Source organism: Mustela erminea, chromosome 1 (genome assembly GCF_009829155.1).
Source record: "Mustela erminea isolate mMusErm1 chromosome 1, mMusErm1.Pri, whole genome shotgun sequence".
Taxonomy (NCBI): domain Eukaryota; kingdom Metazoa; phylum Chordata; class Mammalia; order Carnivora; family Mustelidae; genus Mustela; species Mustela erminea.
Window position 1 is genome coordinate 45,267,070 of NC_045614.1, and position 18,451 is coordinate 45,285,520.

The 18,451-nt window shown below is 37.8% G+C and overlaps 1 protein-coding gene across 10 annotated transcripts in view; it reads left to right on the forward strand.

Annotated features, from left to right (window-relative positions):
* The window catches only part of CNTN4 (contactin 4), a 935,293-nt gene that overhangs the window by 736,148 nt on the left and 180,694 nt on the right, over nt 1–18,451 (forward strand). For all 10 annotated transcript variants that reach the window (XM_032325555.1, XM_032325501.1, XM_032325492.1 and 7 more), the window contains one exon: nt 11,601–11,798. In XM_032325555.1, the coding sequence (XP_032181446.1) occupies nt 11,601–11,798 (198 nt within the window). The remainder of the gene's footprint in view (nt 1–11,600; nt 11,799–18,451) is intronic.

The window sequence follows — 18,451 nt, forward strand, 5'->3', positions numbered from 1 at the left end:
CAAACAGGAGGGTGCTGATCCCTGCCACATTTCCCATTGTAGTTATTTCAGCAAAGGGCCTGGCAATGTCAGTCATGATAACCCCTGCACCCACCTTGTTACTGGCTCAATTAAGCTGAAAGTGGCTGTGGCAATGGCTTCTAGCATGAAAAGAGGAATCTTTGCCAAAGTACCACTTCAATCCTAAGTCTAATTCCACTGGTTTTCTCTGTGGTCCTAGAATAGATCACGTGTTTTCCTATGTCTCATTTTCCCTGCGCCAATGGAACTAATCTTTATTCAACTTATTTCCAAAAACGGATAGAGGCAACAAATGAGATAATGAATACTAGAGTGTTATGAAGTGTCAAAATTTGGTTCTGCTCATGTATTTGTAAGACAAAGCCTTACTTAAGGGTAGATATGAAAATCTGGCTCACCAAACCCAAGTTTATTTCCTCCTACAAGTAAATATTGTAGTCCAGGGATGACTGCCACTTTCAAGTACCCACAATCTGGCCAGGCCACACAGGTGCCATCTGGTTTCATTGCCACATGTCATTTAGCCTGTTGTGTTATATGGGCTAGCCATCTCTGCATGCCTACCTCTCTGCTTTTACTGAGTCTTTCTCTTAGGTATTTGGAAGATTATGAATTAATCATCTTCTTTTACTACCATTTTGTAAACTCAGTAAAATTGCATCAGAGAGTTAGAAGGAAAAAAAAGGGGGGGAAGGGTTTTTTGTTTTTGTTTTTGTCTGTTTGTTTGTTTTTAGAGAAAAGACTTAGGCATTCTGATTTGAAAAATATGGGTTCTGGGGCACCTGGGTGGTTCAGTCATTAAGCATCTGTCTTCGGCTCAGGTCGTGATGCCAGGGTCCTGGGATCTAGGCCCGCCCGCATTGGGCTCCCTGCTCTGTGGGAAGCCTGCGTCTCCCTCTCCCAGTCCCTCTGCTGTGTTCTCTCTCTCTCTCTCTCTCTGTGTGTGCGTCTCTCCCTGTCAAATAAATAAATAAAATCTTAAAAAAAAAAATGTGGGTTCTGATGTTATAGATTTTCTGTCCTCTAATTTCAGTGATTCTGATTTGCAGTCAGTGGTCTGATGGATACATTGTATTCTCTTCTTTACAGATAACTTCTTTCTCACTAATACTTTTGGCCTGGAGTTCAGTAATGAGTTGTTGCTCTAGGAAACTTGTAACATTTGGAATTCCAATTCAGTTCAACTAATATTCACTAAGTTGATTATGGAATGTGAGGGACAAAGCATATGTTCCCCTGCCATATGTATTCTTGTCCATAAGTAATACTCAAATCTGTTATCTGGAGAAGAAACAAGCAATTGAGCCATTGTAATAAAGGAAAAACAAAATTTTAATATGTGAAATACTGTGTAGTTGCCATGAGGCAGAAAAGAAACACATGCTCATTTGGTTGTTGAGGAGAGACCACATGTATTTTCCAAGAGGGAAAATGGCTCTTTACAAAAGGTAGTGATTGGGAGAAGCAGAAGTTGGAAGGCATCCTGAGAGAGAGTACCTAAGCCTAAGCAGGGAGAATTGAAAAGCATAGAGCACATCAAGGGATCAGTGACTGTTTTTCCACTCTACCTTAAGCAACCCTTCTTAGCAGGACAAACATTTCTTAAAATACAATTTTGTTGGAGACGAATCAATGAAACAAGATGGGATTGGGAGGGAGACAAACCATAAGTGACTCTTAATCTCACAAAACAAACTGAGGTTTGCTGGGGGGAGGGGGGTTGGGAGAAGGGGGGTGGGGTTATGGACATTGGGGAGGGTATGTGCTTTGGTGAGTGCTGTGAAGTGTGTAAACCTTCACAGACTTGTACCCCTGGGGATAAAAATATATGTTTATAAAAAATAAAAAATTAAAAAAAATACAGTTTTGTTGAAAGGCTAAATCACAAAAAAGTGAAAAAACAGAGCTCCCTGCTTAAAGTCAAGACAGGTGGGCAGAGCCTTCCTGCAATGCCTTATCTTTGCATTTAAAGGTGACTTCAGAGGGAATAGATATGTATTGTATGACAAAGTAATCAAAGTAATCAGCCTCTCTGATGTTTTGCAGAGCCTAGCTTGAAGAGTACACCCCCAGAAAATGGACTTACATGGAGAGAGGAGTAGAAAGTTAAAACTAGATGATTTGAAGTCCTGCTTTGGAAGGACTTGCCTACTAGCTTAATGTATTTTATTTGATCCAAGTTGCAGTGAATATCACAGAGGACTTGTGTGGGAAGGAGGAACATGATCCAAAACTATTCTTTAGACAAATTAATCTGGCAATGGTATGTGGGTTGGCCTGGAATGTTGGCAAAATGGCAGGATGTTCTTAGGCCAATGACAGGTAATGGTGAGATGGGCACAGAAGCAAAAAATCCCGTGAAATTCTAATCCATGGGATTTGGATAACTGATTGGCTATGCTTTCCTCCAACAGTACCTTCCCCCAACATTCCTAGAGAGAATCTGAAATCAGGCAGAAGGCATTGTTGACGGGGACATAAGCATTAAGCTGAAGGAGTTAGATCTTATTTTCTTCTGTTCACTTTCCACCTGAGGGAAAGTGACATTCTCTCTGGAATGGGGCATTGAACTTTGATAGCTCTCTCGTTAACTGTTAAGCAGTTTTCACATTGTCTGAAGTATTTTATACGTGACTGTCAAAGGTATCTATGCTTCAAGCAAGCATACTTACCAAATGAGCTATGGATATTGTATTTGAGGTCTTCATAAAATACAGTGATACCTTTGATTTCTTTAAATGCCAGATTTTTAACAAATAACTGAAATAAGTACCCAATGAGCAGTATTTTTATCTGCCCTTGATAGTCCAGTCAAGTTGCCTCTCTCCGCTCTAGCCTTGACGGTTTGACTATGCTGAGTGGGCTGGACCACTGCTGATCACAGACGTACAAAGCTCTCTTGTTGACTGTGTGTAGTTTCAGTACCACCCCGGCCTTTATTCCATTAGCTCACATTTATATTCTCAAGTACCATTTTCATGCTAACAAAAGCATGCAGCTAGGTGTCAATGCCATTTCTTTGGCTTTCTTCTGTATTCCAAAACAGGTCATAAGCTAAATTGCCTACCGAGCCATGTGGGCCAGTATAAGAAGTAGGGATTGGTAGAAACTGTGACAAAATGGAGACCACCTGCTCTCTCCTAAATGGCAAGCCGGTATTCAGTTCTGCCAGTTGTTTCCCTGATGGAATGAGATTAATGTGTTTCAGTCCTTGAAAGCAGTGTTTCTTCAAGTAGGATGATGTCCAGGCCAGCAGCAGCAGCAGCAGCAACAGCAGCAGCAGCACGACCACCACCTGAGAACTTGTTTCAGATTCAGATCCTTGGTCCCCACCCCAACCTTCTGAATCAGAAACCTGATGTAGGGTGGAGCATTCTGTGTGGTAACAAGGCATTCTAGTGATTCTGAGCTCACTCAAGTTAGAGAACCGTTAGTGTAGCAGACGCCATGCTGAACCTCTCTAATTCCTCTTGAGGACTGATAACTGAGAGTTGTGTTTGAGTTTCAAGAAAGTCCCAATATGGAGATGTTTATTTGATTTTTACTGTTTTTAAAGCATGCAAAACCATAGAAGACATGCATGCTTATGCAAGCTAAATCCATTCTGTGTGCCATCAGTTCCCAGCCTCTACTTAAGAGTCTGAAAGTGCTAACGAGAAGGATGCTGCTCTGTAGAAAAAATATATGGATTTTTTCCCTTCATGGATGAAAGTTTGCTGACATCAGACCTAGGCAATATTTCTCAAACTTTTTTTCTGATATATTTCTGAGAGCAAAGGAGAGTCAGCATGTCCCCCTAGGAATGTGGGAACACATCCTGAAGCAATCAGCTACAAGTATATGATTTTGTTGAAGCCTTTCCTTATACATTTAAGATTTGTGTGAGTTTTATATCTATTCCATATATACTCCTATTTGGCTTATGATCGAGACAATGTGTTAAATTGCCTTCAAGTTAAATTCCTTGACTTAAGCCTACAGAATTTTAAAGAACATATATGCCCTTCAAAAATGCTTAATCTACTCAATAAAATAGAGGCAAGAAAACAAGAAGTAACCCATAAAATGGAGGAGACTATAAGTTATACACAAGAGCAATATGCAGTCTATATCCTTGAGAAGAAAATGTCCATTTTTTCCATCTGACTTCCCATCTCTCCACTGCCTCATCTGAGTGACCAAAGAGCATGTACTAGATAATCATTGACTACACTGAGTAAATAGTCAGGAGGCTTATTTTTAGAAGTGCTTGCCACTAGTTTGCATGGGATTAAGCACTTTCCTAATCCTTGCCTCATGTGATCACCACTTCATTTCTCCTAAATCACTTCTACAAAGATGGTAAAGAGTTTTGACCTTACGTGCCAGCACCAGCTGCTTGGAGGTAACTATATGAAGCACTGTATTGACAATGATCATGAATCGAGGTAGGGCAGAGTCAATTATCGGTGTCATCTGTGGGTACAGGAGTAGCTATTGGTGGTCCAATTGGACAGATGCATGCTGTCCCCACTCCACCCAGCACCACTTTCTCATGAGAAACAATTTCTGAATGCTGACAAGTCCTGCTTATTGCTGCAGATTGTCTAAACCAAGTTCTCTGAGCTACAACGCAACCTATATTGTAAAGGGCCATGGTCATCATTGGAGGTATTCAGTGCCCACTGGTGTGTGTTGTACTTAATCGAGGTACAGTGTCTGTCCTATTCCAGCCCTTCAGATTTCAGCTTTTTCCAGATACCTCCTCTCTCCTTCTGTTTCACAAAATGCTGTTGACTATATGACAGTTCAAATATGACTGTATATGGATCATTTAGGGTCTTAATATAATTAGAGGTCTTATCCAGATGCATCATCACTTAGAAGTCAGTCTTTTGGCCACTTCCTCTTGGAATAACACAAATCTTTTAAATGACAATACCCTCTTCTCCAAGGCTCTCCTGCCACCTGTTTAATGATGCAGAATCACTAGTGCCTGTTTAGTGCTCAAGGTTTCTGGTACCATTCTTAGTTTCTCTAAAACTAATTAGGTTTCTCACAATTTATAACATCTCCCTTTCCCTGAGTTAATAGAAAGACCAAATACTCATCAATCCATTTATAAGCAAAAACAAAAACATAGTCACAAAAGTTGACATCAATATGTTTGATGTTCAGTGTGACTGGGAAGGGCAAGTATTCTTTTTATTATTTCTACTTTTCAGATGAGAAAACTAAGGAATGGAAATTACTTTCTAGCCGATAAGCTAAAGCCAAGACTCAGTCCAGATATTTTGACAACAAATCAGGGATCTCTGAACTGAGTTATGCCTTTTTTCCCTTTGCCGAGGCAAACTACCAACAGGATCTAATCCCTGTGTTTACTCCCATTGCTGAGCTGAGCTCCATGCTTTTGTGCAAGGTTGGTGTTTAGTAAATCTTTGGCCAAGAATTAAACTAGTGAATGTACTCGTCTAACCCAGTTTATCCGTAGAATCACTTAAGATACATTTTTCACATTTACCTGCTTCGAACCCTATCTCAGTTTAAACTCTAGTTCCAAACACTGTATAAAAAGTAGACTAGATGTTGGTAAAACTGTCTAAAAATAAGGAGACTCTTGTGCCATTTAAATAATTTACCAAAGTAAAAATGGTTATAGTCAAAAGACTGGAATCCAGATATCTTGACTGTTAATTTTACTATCTTTCTTCTACATAACACAACAGAGCTGAATTCAAATAACCATAGTGTAGTATTTGTATATGCATGTTTGTGTGTGTGTATGTGCGTACGTGCACACATGCGCATGTGTGTAAAGTTCTAGTTCTGAGGGTACCAGTCTGGCTCAGTTAGTGGAACATGTGATTCTTGGTCTCAAGGTTGTGAGTTTGAGCCCCACACTGGGAGGTAGAGATTACTTTAAAAATTTTTTTTAATTTAAAGAAAAAGTTCTAGTTCTGATTTTGTCAATAAACACCTATGTATTGTTAGCAAGTTACTCAGTATATTTGGATCCCCCTTTGTCATTTGTCAAATTAGGATGTTGGATTTGATGTTACACATAGAGAATTGTGGGATTTTAATGCTGAAAGATAGAGATCACCTAGTTGTACTCCCTCACCTACAGATGAGGAAATTTACAGATAAGGAAAACTGATCTTTTCTAGCTCCAAAATAAATTCAGAGGGGAACATATGGGTTCCTAACAGAATCAGCTCTTCCAATACTGTGACTACCCACTTACCAAATGTGTGGTTGTGATCCACGCATGTAGTTTCTCCAGATTTAATTTTCCGACTCTGTAAAATTGACGGGGTCATCCTAAGGTTCCTTTCACATTTGAAACTTTGAGGATTAAGAAAGGCATCTTTGAAAACTGACATTTGTCTACCCCTGGGACAGGACTCAGAATGTCATGAAGCATAACATAACTCTAGAAAGAAATTAGCAACAGGAACACGTTAAGAGCATCCATCCAAAGGACTCTGATCACAGGGTGAATTTGCTCAATGAATGCTTAAATGTGAAAACTGTTTGATTGATGTCTTATTTGAAAACGAATAACCTGGCGTTCTTTGCCCTTGGCCAAAGAAATGGAAAAAAGAACCAAGTTAGGGTGAAGTTTTATAGTTAATTTCCTGTAGATTTGGATGTTACAAGTCAGAAAACCATCACTAGGTCCTTCTTAAGTATCACATAACTAGTTTCAGTATTTTTCAATTGAGCATCAGAAGCTTCATAATCTATTAAATATTGTATTCCAAGTATCTGTTTACTGAGTTGTTACAAATTGCCAATGGGACAGGAACTGTTTGTCACTTCCAGAGCAATTAGTGTGTGAAAACTTATCAAAAGAAATCTGTCAAGTTTGAGTAAGTATAAATATTGCATGGAAGTCCCTAAGGAAATCAAACTGAGTGGGATACATTTTTGCTCATGGCAGCGCATGAGAATTTATTTTGTTTTATTTACTTGGCTCTATTTTTCAGGATGTTGATAGCATTTCATGTAACCCAATGGATTAATCTTTGGCTCTGATAAAAATAGACTTTGATTCTTAGGGGAAAGCTAGAGTATCTGTTGAGTGATACAATAGTACTGGCTCCTTTCTTTCAAATTTTAAGAGCTCTTATTTGCTTCCTGGCTGGAGCACTGGAATGGAAGTATAGCTAAAAGGACTATTACGTAGAGATCTTCCTCTGCTTCAAATGGGGTCACATCCCAATTAATCCATCATAAGTAGACAATGTATTTCATACACCTAACCGACCGGCCATCATCACTTAGCCTAGTCTACCTTAAAGGTTCTCAGAATACTTACATTAGCCTACATTAGGGCAAAGTCCTCTGACACAAAGCCTATTTTATCATAAAGTGTTCAAGAGCTCATGTAATTTATTAAATACTATACTTGAAGCAAAAAACAGAATGTGTGTATGGGTACAGAATGGTTGTAAGCATATCAATTGTGGACCCTCCTGATGGCATGGCGACTGGGAGCTGCGGCTGCAGCCCCCGCCCAGCATCACAAGAGTGTGTAGGACAGTCTCTCGCCAGCCCAGGAAGAGATCCAAATTCACATTTTGAAGTATAATTTCTCCTGAATACATACTTTCATACCATCATAAAGTCAAAACATCAAAAGTCAGGACCATCTGTAGTCTACTTTGCCACTTTTTTGACTCTCCAACCTTATCCTTTCTAGGCTTCAGTTTTTTCATATCTTTAAAATAAAGGACAAGTGATCTATTGGATAATTTTTTAGCTTCACTAACCCATCTTACCTGCATTGATGTCTCTATTATCATTACATTATCTTTCTCATGCTCCTTCCTCATTGTCCTGGACAAATAAAAACACAGTATTTACAGGTAGTGACATTTGCTATAAAGAAAAATAAATTGGTATCTTTTATAGAGATGTCCCCCTTTCAGGGGACTCGGCATTTAGGTCAATATGATCTCACCAGTGTAGCAATCAAGACTTTTGAACGACCTTTGCACCTTAGGACTCAATGGTATTTACAAAGGTCACCTGTTCAACTGATATTAGTTAGGATCTTTAACATAATCCATTTGAGACCGCTTTTGGCAACTGTGGTTTGTTTCTTTTCTACACCATGGAAAATCGTTATCGTGTTATTATTACATTTTGGAAAGCTTATTACAATTTTAATTCAGCATTTTGTTGCTTTCTGTTGTTTAGAGTCACTTAACGATCCATCCCACGCTGAAGCAATAGAGTTGATAATCTTCATATTATACTTAATGTTTCTAAAATGGAAATCACTCCCATTTGTCCAGGGTTCCCCAACCTATGTCTTGTGACCTATTAATAGATGTTTTAGAAAAACAGTATGTATGTAGAGGGGATTGTGGGGAGGGGGGATGTTTTATGATCAAGTAAGTCCTGTGTGCTTAAATATGCTCTGAAGAATTTGAGGAATCTTGGGATGTTAAAAATCTCTTGCAAGGATTTATTCTGAAAGAATAAGTTTAAGAATCTGTCAAACTTTGGGTAATTTAGGGCTTCTCAAAGTCATTTGATTATATAACCCTTTTAAATTTGAGATAGGTGGGAGGGAGACTACTTCTGTTAACAAAAAAATTAATATTCTAAGGACCACAGTTTAATAAACACTGCAGTATATGCTTCAGGTTGTTTGCATCTTCTGCTAAAGCACTAAGTCACTTATGTCACAAAAGCAGTGAAACCAAAATAATTAACTTATTTTTAAATAGCCAAACAGCATGTTAATTGGGTATGTTTTTTACTTTTACTTTTAAAATGATTAACTTAAAATGATTCAGATGTGCTTAGGACTCAGAGTGCTTTCACATAAAAACATCCTCACTACGGAGACTCTTTTTTATTTTTTAAAGATTTTATTTATTTATTTGATAGACAGTGATCACAAGTAGGCAGAGAGGCAGGCACAGAGAGAGGGGGAGGCAGGCTCCCTGCTGAGCAGAGAGCCCGATGCAGGGCTCGAATCAGGGCTAGATTGCAGGACCCTGGGATCGTGACCCAAGTCGAAGGCAGAGGCTTTAACCCACTGAGCCATCCAGGCGCCCCACTATGGAGACTCTTAACTCTAGGAAACAAACTGAGGGTTGCTGGAGGGGAGGGAGGCGGGGGATGGGGTAACTGGGTGATGGGTATTAAGGAGGACATGTGATGTAATGAGCACTGGGTGTTACATGCAACTGATCAATCACTGAACTCGACCTCTGAAACTAATAGTATACTATATGTTAATTAATTGACTCTAAATTAAATTAAATTAAATTTAAAAAAGAATCCTCACTGCATACCTGCATCACATTTATTATTATCCCCAGTTGGTGGGTTAAAAGTTGAAAGTGAGAATGTTTAAATGGCTTTACTTATGTAATACAGGTTTGAAATTTGGTCTTTTTTTTTTTTTTTAACTCCAATTAAAAAAATAACAAAGTAGATGACCTTTCTTTTCCCCCTGCTGATATCCGGTGGTTCATACAACTTTTTGCCTTGTCCTACAGGATTCAAAGAGGTTGCTATCACTGGCCACTGGCAACAGTCTTGAAAAATGTCTTTAGAAAAAGAAAATACAGTTTCATGTATTTGATTACAACTCTCTTTGGAGAGGTGTGGGTTGATTAATATTGTGCTGGTAAATTACTTTCTAACTTCTACCTTGTGATTTTGGAGATGCTAATTTATACTTAAAACTCTCCTATAGCTATTTAGGGGATAGACAATGTTCTCCTCATTGTTCATATGAGAAAACTGAGATGCTCAGAGATTACTTAGTTTGCCCAAAACTCACACACCATATTGAGTAAATAGTATACTCTACTTTGCTATTTGCTCTGTTGTTTGTTAAAATCCCCTGGTTTTGTATGGAAAAACTACCAGACCAATTGAACTTACCCACGACCTGTTGTAGGGGTTTTCCTCCCCGAGACTTTAGTTGCTTGCTGGGAAGCACTTGCTTATTTATACTGAGTATCCTCTTGACATCAGCATGGGGTTACTTATAATTACAGGCACATGTGTAAATAAAATGATTAACTATTCTCATATAAACATAATTATATCTCTCTAAAATAACACATGCGGAAATTTTATAATCCAGTGATAAAGGGAAAGCAATCTGCATGACCCCTCCTTTGTATGTAAACAGTGGATTATTAAGGCAGAATATGTTTCCTGTTGCACATTTGGTTATTGAGGACAATTACACTTAGGACTCATCTAAGTATTAAACAACAGAAGTGCCTTTTCCAACAATTACTGTTCTCTATAAAAAGCTGACGTCCTTCCGCCATTTTCCGAGGACATTGCCTACATTTGAACTTTAGCCCAGGATTCTATTAAAGAGAGATGTATAAGAATTCAGCTAACTAGTTCTGAAACCAGCGTCTTCTTTTCTATCTAGTTGCTCCTCCCTCCCCACCAGAGTAACTTTTGAAGATAATATGGGGCATGTTAACTAATCAGTGCTGGTGGCTACTATATCACTTCCCCAGCTTTGAACAAATCTGGAGATCACTCCTTAAAGAGAGGGATCATGGAAAGCCTGGAGCTGAAGAAGTTTGATTTCCTTGGAGCACAGTAGTTCACTGTAGCAAATCATTTAAGCTCACTGTCATTTAGGATTCGTCCCTGTAATTTAAGGCATGGCATCACATGTTCATTCACAAAGCATTTACCTAATTCTTCAGAAAAATTAGAACTTTGAAGCATATGTTTTCAGGTGTGGCTGCCTCTCACACTTGTCCCACTGGCACTCTGGGATGAGTAAGTATTTGCAAAAAAGTTGTTCTTAGACTGTGATACATTATTCAGCCAATATTTTTAAATACACATTTACGTTTGGGACCAGCCAACCAGTCAGTCAGTGTGTTTACCAAGTATTTGCTACAATATTAAACCACCGTCTCACTCAAATAATGGAAAAATAGTTCAACCTCACAAGTAAGGAAAGAGTAAGAATTAGCTTTGATAGCAAGAGACTTTGGGAGAAGAATAAATTGAGAGTTAGGAATTATTCTGTCCCTAAGTAGGGTGAAGAGTTTGGATTAGTTACTTTGTTGCACAGTTTCTCAGTTAATAGAAAACTGTAAAATGCATTGAAAACCACAAAATGTTATGTAGGTATGTGGCACTATGATGCACTATAATGATTATTATCTATAAAATGAGAGAAGTGATTCAAATAGTTTTCAGGGTGACTTCCAGCCTTATGATATCAAAATTATAGGCTCTCTAGGTCTGTAATTTGAGCATTAGCTCAGTAAGTATTGCATAGTGCTTGGCACATGCTTAATAAACTATAAATGCTTATTCCCTTGGCTTAAAGAGGTTGGACTTCTTTTAATCAACTATCAGTATACCTTTTAGTTCTCTCAAAATAAAAATCTTATTGACTGACACTACGAGTACTGGTAAAATGCTTAAGGGATTATGATTACTTTCTATTTATATGTAATAGCAGGCTGAAAAAGGATCATTGGGCAACAGTATGAATTTCTAACTTGACCATTTCTTTCATGAATACAGTAGCATTCCAATGCCAGAAGACATATTTGTAATGATGATTCCTTTGCTTTCAGAGCTGAGCTATGCTTGGATCTTCAATGAATACCCTTCCTATCAGGATAATCGCCGCTTTGTTTCTCAGGAGACTGGGAATCTATATATTGCCAAAGTAGAAAAGTCCGATGTTGGGAATTATACCTGCGTGGTTACAAATACAGTGACAAACCACAAGGTCCTGGGGCCACCGACACCACTAATACTGAGAAATGATGGTGAGTTTCCTAAGGGATTTCGTTCTGGGTTTTTTTTTTTTTTTTTTTTTTTTGTGGTCCCGTGTTGCATATGGAAAATTGTCACATTATTGGCACACAAACCCTGATTGTCTGAATTAAATTTAAGAAAAGTTTAATGCTTTTTACATTTGGTACCTATATTTTCTCCATTTGTGTAAGAAAAAACCCATGAATCCATTTTGGAAAACTAATTAGTAGTTTAATTGCTAATTTCAACATGGATGGAATGTGGATTTAGGTAAGTATAAATAACAAAGGAATCTATTTCTTGTTCTTTTTCACTTAATATATGAACACAGGCGGAATGAAGTAGAAGGTTGAACAACTAGCTCATTAATTAATTCTATGTAATTTAGTATTCAGTGTCTGGAAAGAAGTTTTAAATTATCCAAATAACTTCTGGATTAATGATACTAATGACATAGTTCACACCACTGTGAAATACAGGAATACCAATGCCTATTTGAGAAATAAGTTTTAATTTCCAGCAATCATGTAAAAAGATTTCAAGAAAATATATGAATTTCACCTTAATTATCTAGATAGATGACATAACAATGTGCTTTTCAAAGACAGTCGTACTGAATTGTATATCAAAACTCTAGTACCGTTATGCCTTTCCCCCACTCTGAGTATTTGTATGTATTCTGTTCCCTCTTCTTGAAATGCTTTTCCTTCTCTGAATCTCAGCCTTTCATTTGACTGACTTGTACTGGCCCTTTCCTTTTCTTCAAGTATATCACTTTCTCCAGGAAGTCTTCTCTGCCTGACCCCATCTCCACTATGCTGCATCAGGTGTCTTCTCAATAAAGTCCAGCAATATCTATAATGTCAAAGTTCCTAAGAACTCTTCATTCTGTATCATAATTACCAGTGTGATACCTGTCTCCCTCACTACAAACCTGCTGTTTAGAAGCACACACAGTGCCCTGATCACTAGTATATCTCCAGCACTTCATGCAGTAACGAGAACATAGATGCTTCTTAATAAATACTTATTGAGTAAAAGAAAACAAAGGCATACTCAAGTCTTTAAAAAAATGGCTAGCATAATGATTTAAACAGTCATGGTTTACATGTTTAAGTTTCTACTCTTTTTAAATTCCTTTCCCATTGAGTACACATTGGAACCTTCCATTATGAACAGGAATCACTAGACTCATTACACAGATGAAGAGACTGTCAGACAAGAACATTAACAACAAGCATTTTCCTGGGAGCTTGCTGTTTGCTGGGTGCTCAGGATTTCACCAGGATTATTTCATTCAAACTTCAAGCAACTATATAAGGAATTTCCTCTTTTATTTATTTTTTTTATAGATGAATGAACAGGGGCTCAGACATGTTAAACAGCAAATCCCAAAGCCCCACAGCTAGCTAAAAACTAATGGCTTCAAGATTCACACTTGGCTCCCATGTCCTATTAATTCCAGAGCCTAATATCTTAACTCCTCACTTACTGTTTAATTTTGTTACACTCTGCCACCTCTTACCTGAATTTATAAAGAAAAACTTGGCAAAATGGCAAATTCAAGCCTGGAACTCAGATTTCTCTCCAAATGTGTTCCTCTTCCCTTCTGTACTGAAAAGACTTAGTACCCAAGTGGGGCTGTAAATCTGAACCTCCCAGAACAGGGCATTTGCAGACAAACCAGCTCTGCAAAGAGGGTCTGAGCACATACACCATGCTATGTAATTTTTTAGCAAATAATGTAGATTTCAGTCATTCCTTTATTTATTCCTTCCTGCATTTCACATGTATTTATTTAATACTTACTGTGTAACAGATACTACCCTGGTACCAGGGAACAAGAATAATAGGTACTTATCTCATTGCACTTATATTCTCTAGGAGGACACAGGTAAAAACAAACATAAACAAAAACAAAAGCCTAGTTATTCTAGGTAGTAATAAATAAACCAGTATGATAAAATAGAGGCTCTGTGGCGTGAATGTCTACTTTAGTCAGGATTGTCATGGAAAGTCTTTCTGAGGAGGTGACCTGCGAGCTGAGACCTGAATGATAAGAAGTCAGCCCTGTGATGATCAGAGGGAGGAGCAGTGCAGGCTGAATTAGCATCACATGCAAAGGCCCTGAGGCCTGGGGTCCGGGGTGGGGGGCGGGGGGGGGCACTTGTCATGTTCAGTAGCAAAAGAGATTGTGGGCATGGTTGGAGCACAGTGAGCAGAGTGAAGGGTGTTTTGAGTTGAGGTTGGAAAGGAATCAGCAGCCAGATCATGTAGACCAGATTTAATTTCAAGTGCAATGAAAAACCATAAGAGGATTTTATTCAAGAGAGTGATATGTGTTTTTTAAAAGTTTGTTTAGTTCCTGTGTAGAAACAGACTTCTAACAAGTGAGAGGGGACACTAGATATCCAACTAAAAGACTATTGCAGAAATTCAGTTGGGGCATGATGGCAGCTTGAACTAGGGAGTAGTAGCAGATAATAGAGAAGTGGGTGGATATAGGTAAAACTTCCAGGACTTGCTGAGGCACTGGATGTGGGAGGTGTTAGAAGAGAATGTCAGGGATGACACATGGGTTTCTGATGTCACAACTGGGTTTATGGGAATGCCATTTACTGAAATGGTTTCACTGAACAGGTTTATAAGGGAAAATCTGAAGTATTATTTTAGTCATTATTGGTAATGCCAAAAGCATGACTTCTCTCTTGGCAACAAAAAGAATTATTTTGTTTTATGCTTCTTGTCCCATCTCTCTATCCTAATACTCATCTGATATATTCACAGGCTTATCAGCTTGCCTTCTTCCCCAACCTTGCCCACAGTTACATGTGATCAAGCATAGGTCCATCTACCTTTGTTCCAGGGAGAAGCACCATGCTTGCCAGATGACATGTGTTAAATGAATATATTGGAGTAACTGAATTATATTAAATAAAACTGAAAATTTTGTCAGTTTAAGAGAATAGTAGGCAAAGGACCATTTTTGTCCAAAAGCTATTGATGTTATGTCTTCACAGACCAAAGGATGAAGAACCTTTTTCAAAAGGTGTGCTTCACTGGCATTGTGTACAGAATTACTTAAAAATAAATCCCTGTGTCCTCTGCTTATAATGCACTTATGCCAAAATGTCTGTTCAGTGGTGTTATTATCCATTCAGGTGTGTCAAGTCACAAATGTAATGAAATATTGATGAAGTGCTAAGACACAGACCAGGAGACACATTGCCCAGAGTTGCTAGAAGGAACAAAAATTCAGGAACACAAGAACTCCAGAATCATCACGGACACCTCATGTTGCCAGCAACTTTGCCTTTTGCTTAGCTTTTAGATTTATCTTAACTTGTCTAGTATATCATCATCGAGATGACAAATGTTTTTTACTGGAATATTTTATCACAAAATTAACAGAATAAGGATCTCATTCTTCAGCAATTAATGCCCATTTATTCTTAATTTCCATGAGAGTGCATGGTAAAAGTTCATAATATGTCTTTCCCATTTAGGCTGGAGTATATAAAATGGATACTTGAGCTATATTACTAAGGACAAAATAGGTTATTTAATTAGCTCTTCTCTGGAGGTAAGAGAAAAGGGGAAATATAAATCAAGAAGGGATTGCAAAATAAAGATGACATTCTTGTGAATGTCTACTCTATGAGAATAAAATCCATAAAATCATTCTGCATGATCTTGTATTTAGAGCCTATATATTAAACTAATAAATACAAAGTTGTATAGAATTTGTACAATCATTTTGTTAATCGAAGCTCTTTCAGAATTTCACATCCCCCTTCTGTCTCCAAAATGTGAAGAAGCAAGGCAACAGAGTCTATTGCCTGAAGTGGACTAATTATCATGGCTGGTCATTTTTCCTGCAAAGCACAGATGTAGTTTAAAGAACTAGATGTCCTCAATATTCAGGTTATTCCCTTGAAGTTCCAGCTAAGCAGTTCTGGACTGTGATTCATTGTTCCCAGCCCAAAAGGTTACAGTGAGTCATAAAGAGTGAACAGTGAACGTTGACTGGAGTCCTGATAGACATCAAATGTGATATTTGTCCCATGTTTATCCCACTGGCCCTAGAGACCCTTTGCCCCTAGCTCACCATGGTTTGGCAAGACTTTGGTGTTTTATGTTCCCACCCACACACTCTTTACATGCTTTACCCTTTCCTGGGGCTCAGACTGTTACTGAAATCAGGGGCAGGATGGTTTGACGTAAGCCTGAAGGACTCTGGAGCCAGGTCCCCAGGGTGGAATCCAGTTGTACCACTTATTAGCTGTGTGACTTTGGACATCACTGTAACCTCATTTCGTTCCAGTTTTCCCAGCAATCAAGTGAGAATGATGGAAGCTAGCTCAGAGGCTTATCTTCTGGGTTAAATTACAAAAGAGTGACAAAGTAAAATGCAACATCGGTAACCTCCTTACCTAGATATACTTAACAAATTATATTTTAAAAAACAGATTACATAGTGAATAGATAGTATTATCCTTGTTGTGTAAAGTGTATGTAGATGATGACAGAGACAGCTGGAAATACCACTCTCCAACATGCTAACAGTGTTAAACTTGGAAGGGTTTAGCTTTCAGAGGTAAAATGTTCAATTCTTTTTTTTTTTTCTTTGCTTTGTCGTCTTTTTTTTTCTACAATGATTAGAGATCTTTTGAGTTTTTAGGAAGACATTTGGTAAAAGGGTTATTTACAGATGGCTCTACAAGGAACTTAGAAATCACCCAACTTTGTATCTTTATTCTTTGGGAAAGAAGAGAATTAAAGACCAGCGGAGTAAGGTGAGGAAGCATCAGGGTCAAATTCCCATGATCCGTCCCCATGCTACTTAACTGAGTTTCACAAATGTTGTTTGGGGCTCTAGATTAACAGATTTGCCTTCTTTTCTGCTATGATTTTTAAATTTCTTTGTATTAGTTCTTCTAAGTAACTATATATTGCTATGTAGTATTTACCTCAAGGAAGTGTGAAATTGAATTATTACACAAATGTGAGAGAATTTTATAACAGAGTTTATCTAGATATTTTAAAATCTGCTTTGGAAAAATAATATAAATTTTTTGTGGAAAAGTGTACCTGTTGCTTAGGTACCACGGAGAAAAAAGATTTGAGAAAAGCATATCATAATTATTTTTATGGTAGGTACTAAAGTAGTCTCTGGATCAATATTAGCTAACTGTTGGTTACTAATGTTAATGAGCTTGCTCTGTTATGAGCTTCCTACACAGATCTCAAAGAATTGTCCCTAAATTTCTATAAACAAAGGTAATAGATTACCCACAGAGCATTAAGTACAAGAGAAATCGTGGATTTAGATTATATTTGTAATGGCTATTTCTTCTATCTTTAATCACTATCCATGACCTCCTTTAAAATGGCTAAAGAAGAGACGAATTAGCAGAGATGACTACAATCTTGGGAAAATGAGGTCATGTCCATGAGGATGTTTTATGTCCATTACATACACAGGTATATAATTGAGCAGGAGTTATTATATGACCTTTGCCTTTTTTCTCTGTTTTCCTTGAGGCTGGCTGGGGATTGGTTTGGCAGTTCTTCGTTTTGCTTATTAGAACCCAGACAGATTTTAAGCAATTTATAGTCACTGTCTGTCTGATGGCTCCTAGCTTTGTATAGTGGGTATTAAATATTTTTTAATATTATCCCCAATTAGAACTCTAAATAGAAGAAATACTAAGTAATGGGGGAATGGGGTTTATCCTCTCTTTGCCTTTCAAAATCTCTCCCTGTTTCTCCCCTTCTCTTATATACACATTTATAAATATATATATGGGTTATGTTGTATAAATGTACATATGTTTATATATACTCGATATATTATCTTTGGAAATTAAAATGTAAACTTAATTATTTAAAATTTATGTTCTTATATATAACCCAAATAATTGGTGATATTTTTCTAAGTTCTCCCTCATTTTTCTCAGCCTAATTTTATGTAGCCATGAAAATGCTGAGCATGGTAAGTACTGAGGCATTTAACATTTTCACCTGAAGTCAGCTTTAACGCAGTGGACAAGAGACTAGCTGATAACCTCAGCTTCCTGCAGTTTCAGAGCAAGGAGGACAGAAATAGATGTGCTGGACATAGGGTTGAAAATGTCCCTGATTGGTGCCAACCAACTTTGTCTTTTTTTTGCTATGGCCTCACCTGGGATGCAGTGTAGGCAGGACAGGACTAAAAAGTCAGGAAGAAAAGAAGTCATGAAATCTGGGCTGCAGTCTCAAATCTACCACTAACTCACATGACAAAAATCATGCCGTTTCTTTGGTCCTCTGTTTTCTTAGCTATTAAAATGTGTGATTTGTAATAAGTCAGATCTAAGCTTTAATCTAGTTATCCTATAGGATTCTAGTCACAACTCTTCTATGCTACCTTACTCCAATCCCAATATTCACACAGGCCAGGTAATATCTGGTGCTAATCCACAGATGCCAGTCATTGGCTCGGATTTCTTCCCAATGCTAAAAATCAATCCTAGCCCCAGACCTGGTGCATTCACTCTTCTGATCAAAATGGTCACTTGTGAGCCTTTGCCTCTATGACCATTAGTGGCTCAGAAGACTATATCCCCCTTAAAGTTCCAAATTTAAGACCAAAGACTAAAAAATGGAAAGGATAAAACTAGAA